A 19,753-nucleotide genomic window follows, 5' to 3' on the forward strand; every position below is an offset into this window, starting at 1 on the left:
AAACCCTGTTGTGATCATCGGCAGTAGATTCCACGCAAAAATTGTGGATCGCTATTGTTTACGTTTACGTATTGTTTAACATACATATAGCTAAAATTGGTATCTGTTACACAGTCTGTATTTTTTTTACGTATGTTTCTGTATGCATTACATGGTTCGTGTGGGTCAAGTTGTATTATCGAATCTAACGCGAAGATACATTACTACGTCACATTTATAAACAAAATTTACTTCATTGACAAATCCACTGTGTGACAGACAGCTCGCCAAGTTAGCGGTGTTGTTTTTTGTTATATATCTGCTGCTAGTGTTTACAGCCGAGCCCATAGAGGAATATAGTTACCTGTTTTTATTATAATGCCAGCGAGGAGTTGCGTGATTTAGCTGCAGTTACTTTTTAAAAGCCGCTCACAGCTGCTCTGGGGGGGCGGAGTGTCTGCAAAGTGCTGCGCCGATTGGGGCGCTCGATCGGGGGAAGAGAGATGGCGTGCTTGTTGGAGGCCCCTCTCCGCATCAGTGTGCTGTCTGTGAGTGTCACTCTCATAGTTTCAAGTAGCATTGCCAAATTTACAGTATGCTCACCCCAACAGTGAGTGGTTAATATCATTTGATCAGTCATATGAAGAAGCTAGGAGCTGTCAAACTATGAAGGGTTTATGTCTTCTGTTAGCTTGCGAGCTAAGTTTGCAACATGTAGCACAGTAGCGGTCCACTCACGTAGCTGGTGATGAGAACGATTTTATACTGACCTCGCCCGGACGGGCGGGGACGTTCTGAACATGTGAAAGGATGCACGCGATTAATGTGTCCGTTCGCCCCGTCGGTGTATTAAGGAAACCAAACCAAACGAACGAAGTACCTGTCAGTGTCACTCGGAATGAGTTAGCAGCTAACTGCTAAGACTGAGAGTGGTGTCACTACTGTTCGTTTTTAAATATCCAAACATGTTTAAAATATTGCGTAATACACAGTGGAAAATAAGTTGCAGCTTTTTTATTTCAGCCATCCTATATTATTTGCCCTTAAGCTTTTGCAGTTGCTAATTACAATAGCAAACTTAACGTTGGTAAGCTAGCTAACGTTAGGTGCGCCAAATAACGTTAGCTAACCACCAGCATACGGTTAGGCTAGAGAAGCTAACATAACTCATTAATTACCCACCTCTTGAGGAGTTTTAGATTGGGTAAAATTTGTTCTGTCAGCAGCCGAAAGTCTGCCAGTTAGTATGGCATTGTAATTTATCCTAGCAGGTGACAATGGCTGTCAGGTGTAACTTAAAGTTAACGTTAAATGGGTATCGAAAACGAGCAATCTCAGGATTGCAATAGTGAAACGCCCCCACTTTAGGTAGCCTTCATGCAGAAAGGAGACTTAGTTTTCTAAGATGTTATGGCACCTTTTTTATATTTTATTAGGCCAGCTTTACTTTTTTGAGCATAAGCAGCTCCGTCGTTGTGTGTAATGTATTTGTCTGATAAACAGTTAAGCTAAAAATCTAATGAATGTATATCAAAGTCAGGTTTATGCAGGTGCAGAATGCGCTGAGCACCTTTTCGGCAGTGTGTTGTTGTCTGGGTGAGGTTTATTCCTCTGGGGTCATGTGGAAAGTTCTGGCTAAAGCTGTCAATAATACAAACAAAGTTTTCAGGTGTCACATGCAGCCACTGGGTGTCATGTACAACAGCCTTTTAAAAGGCCCTGCCATGGATGCTGCTGTATGTGTCAGTGTGTATGACTGGGGGTCTATCAATGTCTGCAAGCACGTCTTTATTTTAGTTAAATGATCAAGAAGTAATGATTTCAAATTGTGTTTAATTGCCGTTGCTTTTCTAATATCTGGTGGGTTTTTTTTGTTTTTTTTTAAATCCTTGCTATTTTTCCAGCAAGAAATAAACCTGATTATACCGACATACCGTCCGACAGGCTCTTTCGCTCAGCTTTTCAACTTTAGTTTGTTGTTAACTTGTTCTTAAAATGTAAAAAAGGTAATTAAGTATGCTCAGATCTGTACACTACATTGGTTATTTTCTGTTATGCGTGTTTCTGTGTGTCTATATGTGAGAGGGAAAATACAATCTCATTTACTTTCTAGCAAAGTAGGCCCAGCTTGAAAATATATATGTCAGTGAATTTTGTTACTAATGTTCCTGTTATATTTGTCCTCACGCAGGAAGTCACTGCCACTAGTCGCCATTATGTTGACAGACTGTTTGACCCCGACCCACAGAAAGTGCTGCAGGGAGTCATGTAAGTACACTCTTCCAGTAAGGCAGCTGGTGTTGCTTAATTGTCTTTCACAGGTTGTTGATTAAATTTACTAATGAAAGTACTTTTTCTGAATATCGTACATTGAATTTGTTCTGTAGAAAACCTTACTGATGGTGGTGTTCCTGAGTGAGCATGACCTCTGTGTTTACATGCATAGGCTTTCATGTGACAGTCTATTTCAAAATGTATTTCACTCTTCAGTGTGACTTCATATCGTTCTCTCTCACTCTAACTCACTCTCTGTCTCAACTGCGGTGACCTGGACTCTGACTATTTCATCGTTATTTTTAACTTCTGAAGAGACTAGCTCTGGTTACGGCTTGTACCGCTCCACTAGCTGAGCACCTGACTGACTTGACTGCCTGCTACAGCTGTACTTTTCCACTAGGCTCACTCACCTGCTATTGGATATAATCTGGGGCAGAGAAGAGGAAACGCTGCATGGAAAACAAAATGTAGTGAATACAAATGAACAGGCTCATTCTGTGTCTAACAAGAATATGTTGTACATCGGCTTGATGTAAACCTTCGCTGTTCCAATTTGCAAATGTCGGCCTGGCTGACCTCTGTCTGCCTGGTGTCTTTATAACTTCTCAGATGATCTAACTCATGGCCCCTGCTGTGCCGCAGACTGCTCTTCACAATTTCTGAACAGTCTGACGACTATTAGCTAAGCTTAGATTATCATAGGGCACCACTGGGCGAAATGCATCTTGAATAAAACATAATGGGCTACACTTAAAGTATGTTTCTTGTTTTTAGAATAAAAGTTCCTTTTTTTCCTGGGCAGTGGGCCGTAATGTATTGCCGTTGCTATACTTCCTGCAGAAGTATAGCAACAGCAATAGATTACAGCCCACAACATGCAGTGCAATTCTTCCCAATTTACAGTGTGCACCAGTACAGTACGCACCGATACATACGTGTAGGTATAAGGTGTAAAGTTAAGGAACACAAACGCCAGATTGTTGCTCAGTACTAACTGTACCCAGGTAATATTAGAATAGGTACTCTTTTTAAGTTCCCAAATTGTTACCTAAGGCCGTAATCTAAAGCGTTATCATAACAACTCTTAAACGTTTGTTATTGATAGCGAAGTACATTTGTGACAGTTGCCTCAAATAGATTGTCAAGAAGGGTCCTCATCTGTGTGTATATGTCTGACTTCAGTGACATGAAGAATGCTGTCATAGGAAACAACAAGCAGAAGGCCAATCTGATCGTCCTTGGAGCTGTGCCAAGGTATGTCTCTCTGCACACCTTTCCACTTCCTACTTCCCACTTTCTGACCATTAACGTTTATTTATTTTTTTCAACATTTTTTTCAAGTAAACTCAAGATACAGACATGACACTGGTGGTACATAACATGCTTTTGTTTAGTAGACAGCCACTAAATGAAAAATTACAATGTGACAAAATACGAACTGGAATAAAAATACAGCAGAACTGTTAAAGCACCCTCTACAGTGAACTTGCTTCAGTGTGGGTGTTTGTTCATTGGTTTCAGGTTATTATACCTGCTCCAGCAGAGCTCGTCCAGTCTGGAGCTACGGACAGAGTGTGCCGTGGTGCTGGGCAGCCTAGCCATGGGCACCGAGAACAACATCAAGTCCCTGGTGGACTGTCACATCATCCCTGCCCTTCTTCAAGGTTGGGGCGCACACACGCACATACTCATGCATGCAGATACTTACTGCAGAGGACAACACCTTTGGTGACTTGCAGAGAGACACACCTATACAACACCTGTGTTTTCTGCTCGCAGGTCTCCTATGTCCGGAACTGATCTTCATTGAAGCTTGTCTTCGATGTCTCAGGACGGTCTTCATCAGTCCAGTCACCCCTGTGCAGCTGCTCTATACTGTAGGTTGTCTTGTACATGTTCTGCCTGCTATATACATGAGCACCAGTACAATTTTGGACATAACCTGTCTGATTAGTAAGCACACTGAGTGCAGAGTACCAGTCTCTGTTATTTAAATTAGAAATTTATATTGGTATTATTATTCTATTAAATGTAATAATTACATTGTGTATGTCAAATACATTCATACAGTACCCCATCTTAAACATAACAGTGTAGCTTAATATACATTTACCTGTTGTGCACTAAACGCTATGTCTCAACAAAATGAAATATTTAGATTTGACAAAACTAAAAGAGCTAAAAGAGACAAAAAGTTAGACTCTCGGTCGTGTCGGTACCAAGAACCACCTTGTCACATTATGCAAACATTCGACGATAATATCACAAATATTGCAGATTTAAATACATAAAGTACAAGTTCAAGTGTTTGTTGTAGCATTTGAAACAAACTAATTCATGCAGGTGCTATTAGCGCCGATATTGATGCTTCAGATAGTATCAGTTCAGTGTACCTGTAAATGTGTATTATATCAAGGACAGGGCCAATATTAACTATTCCTATTTTGAAATTATATTTGTGTATGTTTATTTTTTAGGACCCCACTGTGATTCCCCATCTAATGTCTCTCCTGAGCCACTCACAGAGAACCCAGGAGTACATCACACAGATCTTCTCCCACTGTTGTAAGGTATTTATTGGTATTTGTACACACACAAACAAAGTGGAGTCCATCACACTTGTAACCAGACCAAGATTCATTGTTGACTGGACGTTTGTTGTCTCCAGACCCCAGAGCACCAGACGGTTCTTTTCAACCACGGCGCCATCCAGAACATTGCTCCTCTACTTATCTCACCCTCTTATAAGGTATCTGGCTGTCTCTCTGTGAGTGTAAATGTTTACCCAGTTGGATGATACAACCTTTCACACACAGTACTCCCTTACCTCTGTATATCATTCCCTCCTTCCAACCTCATTACCTCTCCAGGTCCGGATGCAGGCGTTAAAGTGTTTCTCAGTCCTGGCCTATGAGAACACTCAGGTCTCCATGACACTAGTTAATGGTGAGGAAATTCTCTTCTATTTTATTCGTACGAGCTTCACTTCATATGAACTTCACTTTTCAACCCCAGTTTATTTACGTTTTTGTTTTGCCAGTGCTGGTGGATGGTGAGCTGCTCTCTCAGGTATTTGTTAGAATGATGCAAAGGGATCAACCCATTGACATGCAGCTAACAGCAGCCAAATGGTGAGTGACACAAAACCATATTCATTAATAATATATGTCTATATTTCTGTTATTTTGTTGGGTTTTTTTTTTCTTTGAATGTGACCTCTTCTCCTTCTGTCCCAGTCTAACGTACATGTGTCGAGCGGGTGCCATCAGGACAGACGACAGCTGCATAGTCCTTAAGGTCCGGCTTTTCTGAAACCTCTGCAGCTGCGCCTCTATTTGTTGTTGTTGTTGTTATAATATTATATCAATGACATTTCTTTAGTTAATGTGCATGTGACTTCCTATTTTTCACGCAGACCCTGCCATGCCTCGTGCGGATGTGCAGTAAAGAGCATTTGCTTGAGGAGAGGGTGGAGGGTGCAGAGACGCTGGCCTACCTGATGGAGCCTGACGTGGAGCTGCAGAGGATTGCAAGCACCACCGACCACCTCGTGGCCATGCTGGCCGACTACTTCAAATACCCCAGCTCTGTGTCTGCCATCACTGACATCAAGAGGGTGAGTCACTGGGCCTGAGCGGGCCCTGTGGTATTATTTTAGCAAGGTGAAAAGGGGCAGGTTTTTTTCCAGGCGTTTTAATGTTTGTGTTAGGGCTGTAACATTAGACTAACGAGAGTCTACAGCCATGCTGGTGGCACTGTGAGGCTGTGCTTTGAGCTAAATGCTAATGTCAGCATGCTAACATGATTGCAATGACAGTGCTAATATGCTGATGTTAAGCAGGTACAATGTTATCATATTCACTATCTTAGTTTAGCATGTTAGCATGCAAACATTTGACAGATGAGGCTGATAGATAGATACTTTATTCATTCCCCTTGGGGAAATTCAGGTAATAATGCAGCATGCACAGGGTTAAAAACCAAAAATTACTTAAAAGCAAAGAGTCATATGAATAAATAAAAGAATTATAGGTGCCAATAAAAAGTAGGGTTAGTCCTTGAACGGTGAGGGTGATGGGTATGGAGAGACTGAGAGAGAGAGAGAGAGAGAGAGAGCGGAGAGAGGGGCAACCAACAGCCCAGGCCATGAGCCAGACCAGTCCAGCTTGTTGTCCAGATGCACACCAAAGTATTTGTAAGTCTGCACTATCTCGATGTCCACCCCTCGAATGTTGCTGAAAAGGGGGCTTAGACCTGCGAAAATCCACCACCATCTCCTTGGTCTTGAAGGTATTCAGTAGGAGGCAGTTCTTATTGCTCCAGTCGCTGGAGGCCTTCGTCAGGCCCCGGTACTCCCCTTCCTGCCCATTCCTGATATATGCCACAATAGCAGTATCATGATGTTTTCCACAGAACCAGGACCCTGCCCATTTGTAGACTGAGATTGAAGATCCTCTGCAGAGGCTCACCCAGTTGTGCTGCGCAGGCCTTAAACAGTCTCGGACTCTCGGCCAGCTGCCTTTCAAGGGCGCAGCCACCCAAGCTCCATCCTCACCTCATCTGCTGTGAAGGACAGGGGAGGGGGCCCAGGTGTGGGGGGAGTTGCAGCTGCAGTGTTGGGGGTGCAGACATGTGGAGGAGATGGAGGAGGGGAAGCTGCAGCTGAAGTGGTGGGAGAGTGAATGGGTGAGGGTGTACAGGATGGGGCAGGGCAGACAGTGGCTGCCGTGTCAAACCTGTTGTAGAACGGGTTGAGCTCATTGGCCTTGTCCACATCACCCACTGTTGCCTGGCTATTCTTTATTTTTATTTTTTTTGTAACCAGTGATGAGAGTCATTCCCCTCCACAACTGTCGGGCGTTGTTGTGCTGCATCTCTCTCTCTGCTTTCCTTCTAAAGTCCTCCTTTGCCTTCTTTAGTCTCCTCTTCAGCTCATGTTGCATGCGCTTGAGCTTCTCCCTGTCTCCATCCCTAATGGCCTCCTTTTTCTGGTTGAGGAGCGCCTTGATGTCACTGATGATCCAGGGATCTGGTATAACAGTGTCCCTACAGAATTTAATGCAGTCAGTTGTGCAGTCAATTCTGTCAATGTCAGTGACCATGCTGTTTCCCTCTGACTCCAGCAGCACATTCCAGTCCTTGCACTCAGTACAGTCCCTTAGAGACTCGCTGGCCTCTGGTGACCACTTCCTGAATGAGCGGGTGGTTGCAGTCTGCCTCAGTACACAGGGTTTTTTTTTTTAACAAAGCTGAAGAAAGACCAGATTGTGATCTAATCTGCCAAGTGGTGGTAGAGCTGAAGCACTGTAAGCCTCCTTGACGTTGGCATACAACAGATGAACTGTCTTATTTTACCTTGTGGGACAGTCAACAGACTGATGGAAATTAATTTTGCAGGTATTTCACTCTGGACCAAAGTGCTGGACAGACCGATATTTAAATCCCTAGAGCCATGCCGCTAGCATGGCTAAAACAATAATCATAATTATTTTTCTTAATGAGGCCAATTAAAGGCTAGTTTTTATTAGAATCGATTATTTTGCTCAGACTTCCAGACAGCACTTTGGCCAGTATAGTTATGCTATTATAATCAGCTACCCAACAATCCTTAGTGTTTCTCAATGTAATTTTTTGCTCCCAGTGACTAATAAGTGATGCCAATGAGTATAATTATTAATTAATTTAATAGATCAAAATGCATTATTAGGAAGTGAAAACGAAGCCTTTAAAAATGTTTGTCTCTTTTGTCAACTTTAAAGATATCATCTTTTTTTATCAAAAAGTTCTGTCACTTGTTGACATTATGCACCAGTTCATTTTCTGTCATTTGCAGCTGGACCATGACCTGAAGCATGCACATGAGCTGAGACAAGCTGCTTTCAAACTTTACGCCTCACTAGGCTCAAACGACGAGGACATCCGCAAAAAGGTGACCTTTCCATGTGTGTATTTTGTGTTTGCATATATAATTGTGCGCATACATGTTTATATTCTAATCCATCCCCTCCTTTTTTTTTTTTTTTTTTTGGTCTTCAGATCACAGAGACAGAGAACATGATGGACAGGATAGTCAGTGGCCTATCAGAATCCAGCATTAAAGTCCGTTTGGCGGCCGTCAGGTACGGAGCAAAGCGAGTCTCTTTGCCCCGCCCTGATGATGACACACTGACTTGCCCATAGTGCCCTCTTAAATTCCCTTTAGTCCTTGTACCAAAAATTTGGCTGACATTTGTGAAACACAATTAAGTTCTACAAAATTTGATGACAAAATCAAACTTTTAACTGGTTAAATTTCTACTAAATACCATGCAACTGTGACTAAACTCTCCCCTGTGTTTGTGTGTCCATTCATATTTTTTTGTGTCCAGGTGTCTTCACAGTCTTTCGCGGTCGGTGCAGCAGCTGAGGACCAGCTTCCATGATCACGCGGTGTGGAAACCCCTCATGAAGGTCAGTGGAGTTTAAAGGAAACAAATCCAGTGATGAAGTTTTACTGAGTGCATACAGCAAAGCACATCTCTATACATCTTCACAGGGGAAGACATTGTATTTGGATACTTGTCCCTTTACATCAGCTCTCAGGCTGGATGTGTGCAGGTGTGTTGATGTGAAAATAAAAGAAACGCATACTGACTAATATGTTGTGTTGCTGTTGTATGTAGCTGTTGCAGAACGCCCCAGATGAAGTCCTGGTCATGGCCTCCTCTACACTATGCAATCTACTGCTGGAGTTCTCACCCAGCAAAGAGGTACACACACACACACATACTCATAACATTGCAAAGAGAACAGATTGTATTATTTTAATATTGAGACCATTTGTTTCTGTTTATCTGCAGCCCATCTTGGAGTCGGGGGTGATTGAATTACTATGCAGTCTGACCCAGAGTGACAGTCCTGCACTGAGGGTCAATGGGATCTGGGCCCTGATGGTAAGAGGATTTCATACTTTTTACACTTGTAGGCTTCTTACAACCATCAAAATCCGGGGCAGATCCATTTTACATTTTCAGACAGTGACTCATACTGCCAGATCATTAAAAAACGTGTGTGTGTTTGTGTTAAGAACATGGCGTTCCAGGCGGATCAGAAGGTGAAGGTAGAGATTGTTCGGTGTTTGGGTACCGAACAGTTGTTCCGCCTGCTATCAGACCCCGACACCAATGTGCTGATGAAGACCCTCGGTTTGCTGCGCAATCTGCTGTCAACACGCCCAGTGAGAGAGACACACACACACACACACACACACACACACACACAAGCATGATTATAGACTTAAAGCATTAAAAATGTACAGTAAACGAATGCTTGGAGAATCTTTTGAAAAAATTATGAAATAATAGCCTTGAATGAGCAGAGTCGTTGAATTTCAGGAATATTGGTGACTTGTTAGGTGTGTTCCAAACATGGTGAGATAGTAGTCTCTTTAACATCAGAAGGTAGTCAGTGACAGGGCCGGTAGTATTGTCCAAATCCATCTCATGGAAAACATTTTAGTGTGTGCAAAGTAAACACCTGCAGGAGCAAAGTAGCACCCTTCTCTGGTTTCAGTGCTATCACAGGTCAGTATGTAGACCGTCTTGGTTTGCAGGTTGCTTCTTGAACTGCTCTGTTCAGTACTGCGGTCAGAGATGTCCCATGGGGGGGTTTTTACGGCATGTCACAGAAAAGGTGTAGTAATTCACCTGAGCGCCAACCTTGAATGCTCCATACTTTCTTACCTACCCTATAGATATTAATACACATGACCCGGTATGCGCTGAATTTGCATTAATTCTGCAGATATCTTAAATACGTCATGCGTTCTGATTCTCTCCTGCTTTCTCTCCACTCTTGACTGTCGTGTTGTCAGCACATTGACCAGATCATGAGTTCTCATGGGAAGCAGATCATGCAGGCAGTGACCCTCATCCTGGAAGCAGAGCACAGTATAGAGGTCAAAGAACAGGTGAGCACTCCCTCTGCTTCATGCTTACAAATGGTTTTCCTACAGAATTCATCCTACAGCAGCATTAAAAACCCGCATTGCGAGAGTAGTTTTAACATTCTGCAGACATGATTATAGGCTTGTCCGCCTGCCGTCGGTCATTTTTCCAACCAGCTTTAGATGAAACTGCGATCACGCGGGTCCCGTGAAATATGACAGCTACAGTAGCGTGGAAAATAGCGCTTTGTGGTAGAGATAGTCATCTATTCCTATAAAAGGTACAAGATGCATAGTTTATGTGAATAGTTTAAACCCCCCCGGCCAGTCTCTATCAAAAACAATGACTTTGACAGCATTGGAAAACCTGTACTTCATGAGTGGTAAGATTGACGCGCATACTGAATTTCATCCCTTCAGTTGCTCTCATACCAAAAAGTTAACATTACTAAAGGCCTTTGAACTGATTCAGCTGAATTCCAATAAGCTAAGAAAGGAGAAAACAGCTTGCTATATAGGCTAAAGTTATTATCATGAAGAAATGTTTCACCTGCCAGTTATAACTTTCTAAATGATAAGCTAATAATACACATAATACAGCCTGTATGCTCGACCCTGTAACTGTTAACTCATAGTCCTTCAAAATTAACGTTTCCCATTAAACATCAGACACCCACAGAACATACAGTTAGGAAATAGCACGCTAGCTAGCTAATTCTTGTCTCATTTGTGGTTTGATATACTGTAAATTCATCAAAATCAGTCCACCATATTGCTATTTTCCAAACTACTGTACCTGTCATATCTCGCGGGACCCGCGTGAGCGCGGTTTCCAAGGGAACGCAGCTGTCGAGGCTTTCGTCATACGGAAGTGGGCGTGGTTTCATCTAAAGTTGGTTGGAAAAAAAATGATAGACGCGTGGGGTCAGTCTTTATTCGGTTAGGCATGTCCAGTGGTGTATTGGTATTTGTAGAGCTAGAAGCACATCAGAAAGAGTCAGTTGGCAATTTAGATTTTTTTCTAAACCACAAAGAACAAAATGATGTAACACACTTTTCTCATCTGTCAGACGCTGTGTATCCTAGCCAACATCGCCGACGGCAACACAGCCAAGGAACTCATCATGACCAATGACGACATGCTCCAGAAAATCAAATACTACATGGTACTTTATATAAACCAAGTACTGTAGCTCACCCTTGTTCTCTTTTTGATTTTTTTTTTTTTTTTTGGTGTTGTCGCAGCATGCATATTGATTCTCCACTACATCCCCTTCACTCCTGACTCCACACATTGACCAGATCATGAGTTCTCATGGGAAGCAGATCATGCAGTATAATGCACTGTTGGTTTTATTTATTTTTTTTAGTAGTTAGACATCTTATTGAGGCCATGTGACCTGTGTTTTTGTTCTATTATTCTCACTTGTAATTTTTCTGACTTTTGCTTATCCCACAGGGGCATTCAAATGTGAAACTGCAGCTCGCTGCCACCTTCTGCATCTCAAACCTTATCTGGAATGAGGAGGACGGTAAGGGACACACACCACAAGTGGAAGGAGGAATAGAGAAAGGGGCCAGGTTCAGAGAGGAGGAAAAGGGATGTGAGGAAATATGAAGTTTTGTCATTTATGTTGAAATGTTGTAGGTCTGGAGGCGATTCACATCACAGCGGAAAAACAAGGGTCTTGCGTTCCGTGTTGGTTGGTGCAGTATGTGTAGCGTTGTACTAAACGGAGCCACCTTAGCTACAGTGCTAATGTTGCTAGCATTAGATTGCTACATTTCAGAGACTCAAACTGTTTTTTTGCAACAAACCTGGTAGCTGTATCTGCATGCTGATATTTCGCCAAACAGTATCTTTTTTGTATGGTCTCGATATGAGGCCAATTTGTCATTGTACAGTTCTGGAAATTGAACACAAGTAATTTTGTTTTTTGTCCATCTTTCAGTTCAAGCAGTGGTGAACAGCGATTGCGCCCAAAAAGGTCAGCACAGCTTGGGTCAAAGTTCAACAAATTCGTTTACATTTGCGCAGAGCCGTCACAACACACCACATACACAATAACGGAGGAGGCGTGAGCAAAAGCTGTTTTTCCGCGATAATGTGAATACGCCTTGAGAGTGACCACCTGTACTGTCTGCTCAGCTGTTTCCAGATCAACCCTTGTTCTTGCTTCTACAGTACACAAGAAGATCATGTGTCCTCTGCTCTGGATGATAATCAGAAACATCTTTTAGACGCAAAGTGAATTTTGTTATCTATGAAACACTTTGATTATGGTGCACGAAATGCTTAAAGAAGTTATAAAGCCGTTTATGCCCTTTTTGGAACTCTGACTGTACCGTGTTCATTACCACTAGCACAAAGCTGAACTGGAATTTTAGATGTTGGCAGATGTTGGAATGAAGTAATTTTCCTCTCTGCTTCATCATGTGTTATCAGGGTCTCAGGAGCGACAGGACAAGCTAAAGGAAATGGGCTTTGTGGACATCCTGCACAAACTCACCCAGGCCTCTGACCCCAACCTCAGTGACAGGTGGGCCAGAATAGCAAATCATAAAACAGATCATTATTTAATTTCTGAGTGGGGTGGACTGATTCTGTTTCTCTCTCAGGGCGAAGACGGCGATGCAGCAGTACCTAGCATGACTACAGAGGGGAGAGATCCCCTACTGCCAGCCCAACTAACAATCGCCGGGAGGACACCTGCCATTGGTTCTTTTGTTTCTTGCTTTGTTTGATCTCGAAGCTTGTTTTGTTGCACAAAGACACCTTTTTTTGGACCTGTGGCCTCCCTTCACCTCCCACCCACCACCTCAACCCAGGCTCAGTGGTTTTGCTCCCTCCAAACCTGATCCTGGAGACTCTGAGACCGTGGTTGGTGGGAAACCAACGGCTAGGAGGGGTTTTCTTTTTTTTTTTTTTTTTTTCAACAATGAAGTGAAATGTTTCCTTTTGGGACTTTGTGATTTGAGATTAGTGATCTTTTTTGGAGTTAGCAGCCTGACACCAGCGCCACCTTGGTGCTTTTGGACTCCCGATAGTGGAGATTCTGGTCTCAGAGAACTTCGAGGTTTGACACAAGAGCAGGGCTGTTGGACAGTAAAGCTTCCCCGTTTTATTGTTTTCATTTTTAATTAATATTACTGTTAATATTAATGTTTCCTTAAGGCATCGCAAACAAGGACACATTTGGAAAAACAAGACTGCCTATTTTGAAATTTTGGGTGTTTTCTTTTTTTGTGGATACATACCTCGTAAATATATAAATATATATAAATATAAACATAAATATATATTTTTGGAATCTTATTTTCCCCTGACCCTCCGTTTGTTTTCATTCATTCTCTCTGAACCATGCTTCTTGGCACAGTTGGGTGAATCCACTGTAGTCTGATTCAAGTATGTTTCTGACTGAACATGGTCTGTAGAGGTGAATAAGGAAAAGAATTCCCCTGATTATTTTTTTTCTTCACCGTTGTGGTTCTGCGTGCACTGGAGCCTCTTCTGTCCAATATCCTTATAATCCCAATGGGAAATGTAGTTCCAGAGTGCTTACTCTGACCTGCCCAGTTACTAATTAACAGGCATGAGTACACAGAAGACCAGAGATAAGAGGATGCATGTATCCTCACACCTCTATTGAATAAGACTTAATCTGTTGCTGTTTCTGTTTTCTCTGCAGCCCCCCCCCCACCCCTTCTGTGTGTGTTTGTCAAATAAAATCTCCTGGGTTTCTTTCCTCTGGTGTGTTTTGAGAAGCGAGCAAGGACAGAGTAGATGTCAGGAATAAAGGAAGAACAATTTGAGACTGGACCCTGGAGGGTAAGGCACTAAGTGCATCCACAGCAGCAGAGTCAAGTACGACATTGTGTTTCATCCCTCTATCATATAATTTCTTCTCCCGTCAGGATATTTCTAGAGTGTTGTTCCCTGACATTTCAAACCTTACTGAAACTCCGATAGAATGAATGTTAACATTGAAAATATATGCAGACCTGAAGAAGGATTTCTTCTGTGTTGCGTCTTATTTCTCCTTGGAGGTTACAGTATGGTTACAGCCCAGATTAAAGCAGAGTCCTGTGCTTTAGCCTCTGCAGATGTAGCAAAGTATCAAATCCAGATACAAGGATTCTCTCTCTCTCTCTCTAATCCACATGTCTGAAGAAAGCACAAATATATACAAGTACACTGGACTTCCCATCTATTTGGGTTTTTTTTTTTGCAGCTTATTGTTGCCTAGCCCCAGTTTGTGCCTCTCGTGTTACCATTGAGTTCGAGTCACAGAGGTAATTATCAGTTTCTCTGAAAAATAAATACCCAGCAATGTTTGAAAAAAAACCCAGAGACTTGACGGTAATCTGAGGATATTTCCAAATTGGCTGAACACTTTTCTTACAATCTGGATAAAAAATATTTTCTTTGCTGCGGGACAAAAATGCTTTTTAACCCGTTTCCTAATCCAAACAAAGGTCCAGGTTTGAGTCGAGCCCGTGCTGTATGTCATCCCCTCTCTCTTTCTCTCACAAAATAATGTAAAAGAAAAAAAAGAGTCTTTAACGATTCTCAAGTTATCCTCTGCTGTTAAACGACCTTCCGGGTTTTCAAACATCCCTGGGATTTATTTTTCAGAGAAAAGATGCTTACCTCTGTGACTTGAATATAATGCTAATACAAGAGGCACAAACTGGGGCTAATGTTTCCCACAGGAGCACAGGAGTCTGAGATTTTACAAAACAACACTTCTTTATTGTTTTACAGTATGTAATCTTGGTAAAGTTTTTATGTAACAGCAGTCTTTAATAAAACACATCTGAAACCCGACAGCCTCCGATAGGGCAGGCAGTTTGTCTACTCCCATAAGCCCTCCGCCCTCGACAGCTCAAAAGCAGGCACACTCATGCAAAAAAAGCTGTGACATGCATTTAAAACCCTTTTGTGTACCCAAGACCCCCCCACCCCACCCCAGAGTAACCCGCAGGATCAGAACTCCACAGACATCAGTGGGACTTCTGCTCAGTAAATCTTTGTATTTCACTGTGTAAAGAGTCCAGGTAGTCCCTCCCCTGCTCCCATTACAGAAAATAGAAACCAGACATCTGACTGTCTATATTACAAGTAACGTGGTGCACAAAGGACCTCACCAAAACAAAAGAATGTACAGAAGTCCTGAGACCTCCACAATGATGAAGCCTGGGTATTTTGTCTCGTACCAGCATAAAGCTCAGTGCTTGGCAAAGGGGTTGGAGATGGTAAAAATTGTGTGCATGTTAAAGATACGCTTTATGTGTGTGCTACATAAGAATTGGGAAGGTTACACTCAGTCTGGAGTGCATCCAGTTATGCAATATATTTCCTCATTGCTTTCGTCAGCAAAAATAGATAAATTCACAGCCTAAATAAATAAATTAGTTACATTTTAGATAAAGGTGCAAGTGTTCTCTATAGGTGACACTTATGGCTTTCTATGTAAAATTTGATCCAAATGCTTGCCTGTAATGAACAGGTGAAGGACTTTAGGGAAGTCTATGTCTTTACATGGAGAAGGCACGAATGGCTGGATGGCTAAAGCTCAGGAGTGATGTGGGAGTTTGCTATACAATCCGATAGGCTGGTTGTAAACAGTCATGATGGTGAGAAACGGTTATACGTGGGTGCTGTTTTTGATATTAGTGTTTCCTCCCACTTTTTCCATAAATCTTGCTTTTGTCTTTGGCACACAACCCAACCGCTAACCCAGACGTTTAGGTCTACACTCAAATAGAAGCATTGCTGCTCCTTTACATGCTCATCTATTGACTAGACTGTGTACTTAAAACGGTTTTTACAGGGAAAGAAAATGTGGACACTTCTGTTAGAAGTTAAAACCAACCCAAACATCTTCTTATGGTTGTTACGAACACGAGTGATGGCCGTGTGTAAGACTCTGAAGAGATGGTTCGATGTCAGCGTGTTTACCTCCACCAGCCCAGAGGCAGATAATCCCACCCCTTTAAAAATAATCCCATTGATGAATCAAACTGGTTTTCCAGGTGAGGTGACCTGAGACTGAATTAAGAGCTTACATTCCCAGTCCGGTGGCTCGGATGATCTGGCTTGGGTAAAGACATGTTTCCCGCTGAGATATGTGTTTTTGATCTGCCCTTTGAAGAGCAGGAGACATCCATACTGGGTTTAAAAAGCAATATTGTGTGTTCAGTTAGCTGGAAAGAGCTAAATTAGTCTCCAGAGATTAATGGAACCGATGTGCTCTGGTCCTATGTGTCCCAGTAGCTGTGGGGATCGACTGATGCTACTAAAGTGTTGATTCTATGAGACAATTTGTGCTGTTGTAGTTCTGCGGTTGATCAGTGTAGAAAAGTACTCCTTCACACTGATATGCTGACTGCTGGCACTGTGTCTCGGCCTCCCAGGTGTGTTTCTGTTTACCTGTCTGTCCTTTTAGAATTTCCAGCCTGACAAATCACCTCCTGTGTGAAATGGAGCAGCTGTCTGTTTCCATCATCCAGCCATCACTTTCCCTGATCTGATCTCTGTTGTATCCCTTTTTCTATCTCTTTCATTCTCTGCTACTCTACTGTCATCTCTCACTTTTGCTCAGTTTTAACCCGTTCATAACGCTGGCTCCTCTTCGTCAATGAAGCTGATGTGCTCTGTGGAGGACCTCCCCTCCTCCACCTGTCGTCCCCGCTCCTGCATCTCCATCTCCTGGGGGTGAGTGACGGGTCTGGCCTCCCCATGGTGCAGCTGTGCGTTACACCAAGGTGGAGTCTGGGTGTCTCCCTGCCCTCTCCTTGCACCAACAAAGTCCAGAGACAAGGGCAGGGAGAGGATGGAGGGGTGGAAGGAGACGGTGGGAGAGACGAGAGGGACGGGAGGGGAAGCCCTCAGCCGATGGACTCCAGGGGAGGATGTGAGCGATGGGGGAGCGGAGCAGTGGGAGGACGGGGGAGGAGGTGTGTCCTTGGAGCGAGGCAGGGGGAGCAGGCCTCTGCTGGCACAGCTGGCGGGTCGGGATGGGTGGGGGCCTTGGCAGGGGGAAAGGGATGGCGAGGAGGAGAGAGACATGGAGAAGGAAAGAGACGGTGAAGGGGTGTTAGAGGCCAGGGGAGGCTGGTCCTGCAGCGAGGGCAAAAATATCCCGTTACTGGAGGAAGAGTGGAGGCTTCGGAGGACCGGGGATCCCTCAGGAAGTCCTTCCTCGGGGGAGGGAAGGTTGCAGTGGGTGGGGCCCTTGATGTTGCCCCCTAGGGGTTTGGACGGTGGCTGTGGCAATGTTGAGGAAGATGAATTAGGCCTTTTTGGTGAATGAGGAGTTGGGAGAAGGCATCCTGGCAAATCCACACCCTCTATGTCTCCACTGTCCAACAGGGAATGAGTGTCAGGTCTCTGGAGGGGATAAGGTGTGGCGGGGGGTGGCACCGCGAGACAGGTGCTGGTTGATAGCTGGCTGGCACTGCTAGGAGGCGGGGTTAAATTTGGCATAATGGTCATGAGGATTGGCTGCGGTGCTGTTTGGAGGAGGGGCTTAAGCAGGCGTGTCATTTCCTGCAGCTCCTGACTGAGCATGGAGACTTGTTTAGAGAGACTGTTCATCTGTATGGTAAAGAGAGACACAACACACACACACACACACACACACACACCAGAAAATCAGACGAAGGTCAATCTGGGCAAATGCTCTATCAAGTTTCTTGTTGCTCAGAAGTATAATGGCACAGGCAGGGGTGCTTACAAACATATCTTACAAAGTTAATCCTTATTTGTATAAAGCACAATCTGATACACACTCCGCATACATAGTGTTGTTGTTGACAGCAACACCATTTATTTAGACTACAGAGAGCATGCTGAGTGCTCAGATAGAATATCATGCTGGAAACAGAGCTTGTACCTCTGCTAAAGCAGCACAATCCTTCCAAATCTGTAATTTTAATAATATAAATTAATTTAATTTGCATCTGGAACTGGATCTGCGACAAAGCACACAGTGATGACAGACTGTCTGATTGCTGACTGGCTAATGGTGCCCATGATTTTGAATCCCTAAATCCTGTGTTAAGAGTATTCGGGCTTCGTACAAGGATGCAAACTTTAGTGCAAAATTTCAAGGGAGTCAGATGTATCACCACCGAGTTATTGACATTTTAATGGTTCATGTTGCGATCTATAGGTGAAAAGCCATCACATTTTGCCAGAATTGGAAGAAGTACTCCGATCTTTTACTTAAGTAAAGGTAATGGTACAACAACGGAAAAATGCTTCATTATAAGTAAGAGTCAGGCATTGAAAATCCTAGTTCCAGTAATTCCAGTAAGTAAAAGTGCACAATTATTACCAGAAAAGCATATTTAAAGTATCAAAAGTAAAAGTACTCATTCTGCAGAAAATCAGCCCTGGTGGGTGTGACATTAATATATTACATTATTAGATTGTAAATACTGATGCATCAATAGTAACATTTTACTGTTGTAGTTGGACAATGTGGAGCTAGTTTTAACAACTTCATAAACAGTCAGTAATGTAGTCCAGTGGTTCCCCACCTAGGGATCGCGTCCCCTCCTAAATGTCACAAGACAAATCTGTGGGGTCCTGAGATGATTAAAGGGGCAGGGAAGAAGAACAAAACTAGACTTTTATCTCAGCTTTGCTTTTTTTGTGAAATATTGGATAATTTTACCTCTTTGCGCCTTGAACAGTTATTAAAATGGAAGCATGTGAGACGTTGTGTCTTTGGTAGAAGTGTTCAACAACTCAGACATCTGAAAAGTTTTTTTTTGTAAGGGGTCACAAGTAGGTTGGAAACCACTGGTTTAACAATATGTTGTATTTTATCTTAAGTGTATCTTTTTTTTGGTAAAATCTGAAAAGCAGCTACAAACTATGTCACTGCTGTCATATTAATGTAGTGAAGTAAAAAGTACAATATTTCCCTCTGAAATGTAGTGAAGTAGAAGTAGAGAGCAGCACAAAATGGAAATACTCCAAGCACTTGAGTAAATGTACCTAGTTGATTTCCACCACAGCATTTTGCTGGATTGCTCGGAGCAGATGTGTATAGCTGTCAACTAAACTTGGTTGCAATTGCATGGTGTGTTCTAGGGTAATGGCAAATGTCAAACAGGCCCCATGTTGAAGAATTTGTATACCAATCAAAGAGGTGTGGTTTATTATAAAAGAAATTAAAAACATTTTGGGCTCACCTAAATATTTTATGTACAGCACTAAATTAGGTGAAGAATGGATGAATTCGTATGATCAACAATACTTTTAGGTAGAAATGGGACTAATTGTGCTTTTATACCTCACAGTTAAAGAGTTAAGAGTCGAATGAAAAGTGCTTGATAAATGGCCACATGGTGAAGCTATTTACACCTAAAACCAATCTGTTTTTTCTCAGCCCGTTGCATAACCTTCCACCGATCAGGCCTTTCTCACAGCAGACATTTTGACTTGTCACTGTAGGAAAAGCACAGGTGTTACTAACGACATTAATGATGCCTCTGTTCTATTCAAGTGCCCCAGTCAGCCATGACAGTATGGCATTAAGCCAGCATGTTCAAGACCAG

At 42.8% G+C, this 19,753-nt stretch overlaps 2 protein-coding genes across 5 annotated transcripts in view; one reads left to right on the plus strand and one right to left on the minus strand.

Annotated features, from left to right (window-relative positions):
- The first annotated feature begins 220 nt into the window (after window positions 1-220).
- On the plus strand, window positions 221-14,193 carry armc8 (armadillo repeat containing 8). 4 transcript variants are annotated; one of them, XM_044217332.1, is made up of 23 exons: window positions 221-527; window positions 2,171-2,247; window positions 3,439-3,510; window positions 3,778-3,920; window positions 4,036-4,133; window positions 4,734-4,826; window positions 4,925-5,005; window positions 5,127-5,202; window positions 5,297-5,387; window positions 5,493-5,553; window positions 5,672-5,872; window positions 8,090-8,185; window positions 8,293-8,375; window positions 8,625-8,706; window positions 8,919-9,005; window positions 9,096-9,188; window positions 9,323-9,472; window positions 10,109-10,204; window positions 11,251-11,346; window positions 11,640-11,784; window positions 12,133-12,168; window positions 12,627-12,720; window positions 12,800-14,193. In XM_044217332.1, exons 1-23 carry the CDS (start codon window positions 483-485, stop codon window positions 12,831-12,833), a joined length of 2,130 nt encoding a protein of 709 aa, XP_044073267.1. In that variant the 5' UTR covers window positions 221-482; the 3' UTR covers window positions 12,834-14,193. The 4 variants fall into 4 exon arrangements, with proteins under 4 accessions (XP_044073267.1, XP_044073269.1, XP_044073268.1 ...); XM_044217334.1 differs by having other exon boundaries at window positions 11,640-11,712; XM_044217333.1 differs by lacking the exon at window positions 12,133-12,168.
- A 718-nt stretch (window positions 14,194-14,911) lies between these two features.
- Window positions 14,912-19,753, minus strand: part of kcnh3 (potassium voltage-gated channel, subfamily H (eag-related), member 3) — a 131,864-nt gene continuing 127,022 nt past the window's right edge. Inside the window, exon 15 of the mRNA XM_044217331.1 lies at window positions 14,912-17,780. Within this exon, the coding sequence (XP_044073266.1) occupies window positions 16,797-17,780 (984 nt within the window). The 3' untranslated portion in view covers window positions 14,912-16,796. The remainder of the gene's footprint in view (window positions 17,781-19,753) is intronic.

The sequence above is a fragment of the Siniperca chuatsi genome, linkage group LG12 (genome assembly GCF_020085105.1).
Source record: "Siniperca chuatsi isolate FFG_IHB_CAS linkage group LG12, ASM2008510v1, whole genome shotgun sequence".
NCBI classification, from domain to species: Eukaryota; Metazoa; Chordata; class Actinopteri; order Centrarchiformes; family Sinipercidae; genus Siniperca; species Siniperca chuatsi.

Bases quoted from the DNA above. Each gene is read 5' to 3' on its own strand.
- armc8 (XM_044217332.1), top strand. From the start codon at position 483: ATGGCGTGCTTGTTGGAGGCCCCTCTCCGCATCAGTGTGCTGTCT. The intron at 11,347-11,639 runs GTACTTTATATA...CTTATCCCACAG, and splicing joins AGAAAATCAAATACTACATG to GGGCATTCAAATGTGAAACT. The intron at 12,721-12,799 runs GTGGGCCAGAAT...TTTCTCTCTCAG, and splicing joins GACCCCAACCTCAGTGACAG to GGCGAAGACGGCGATGCAGC.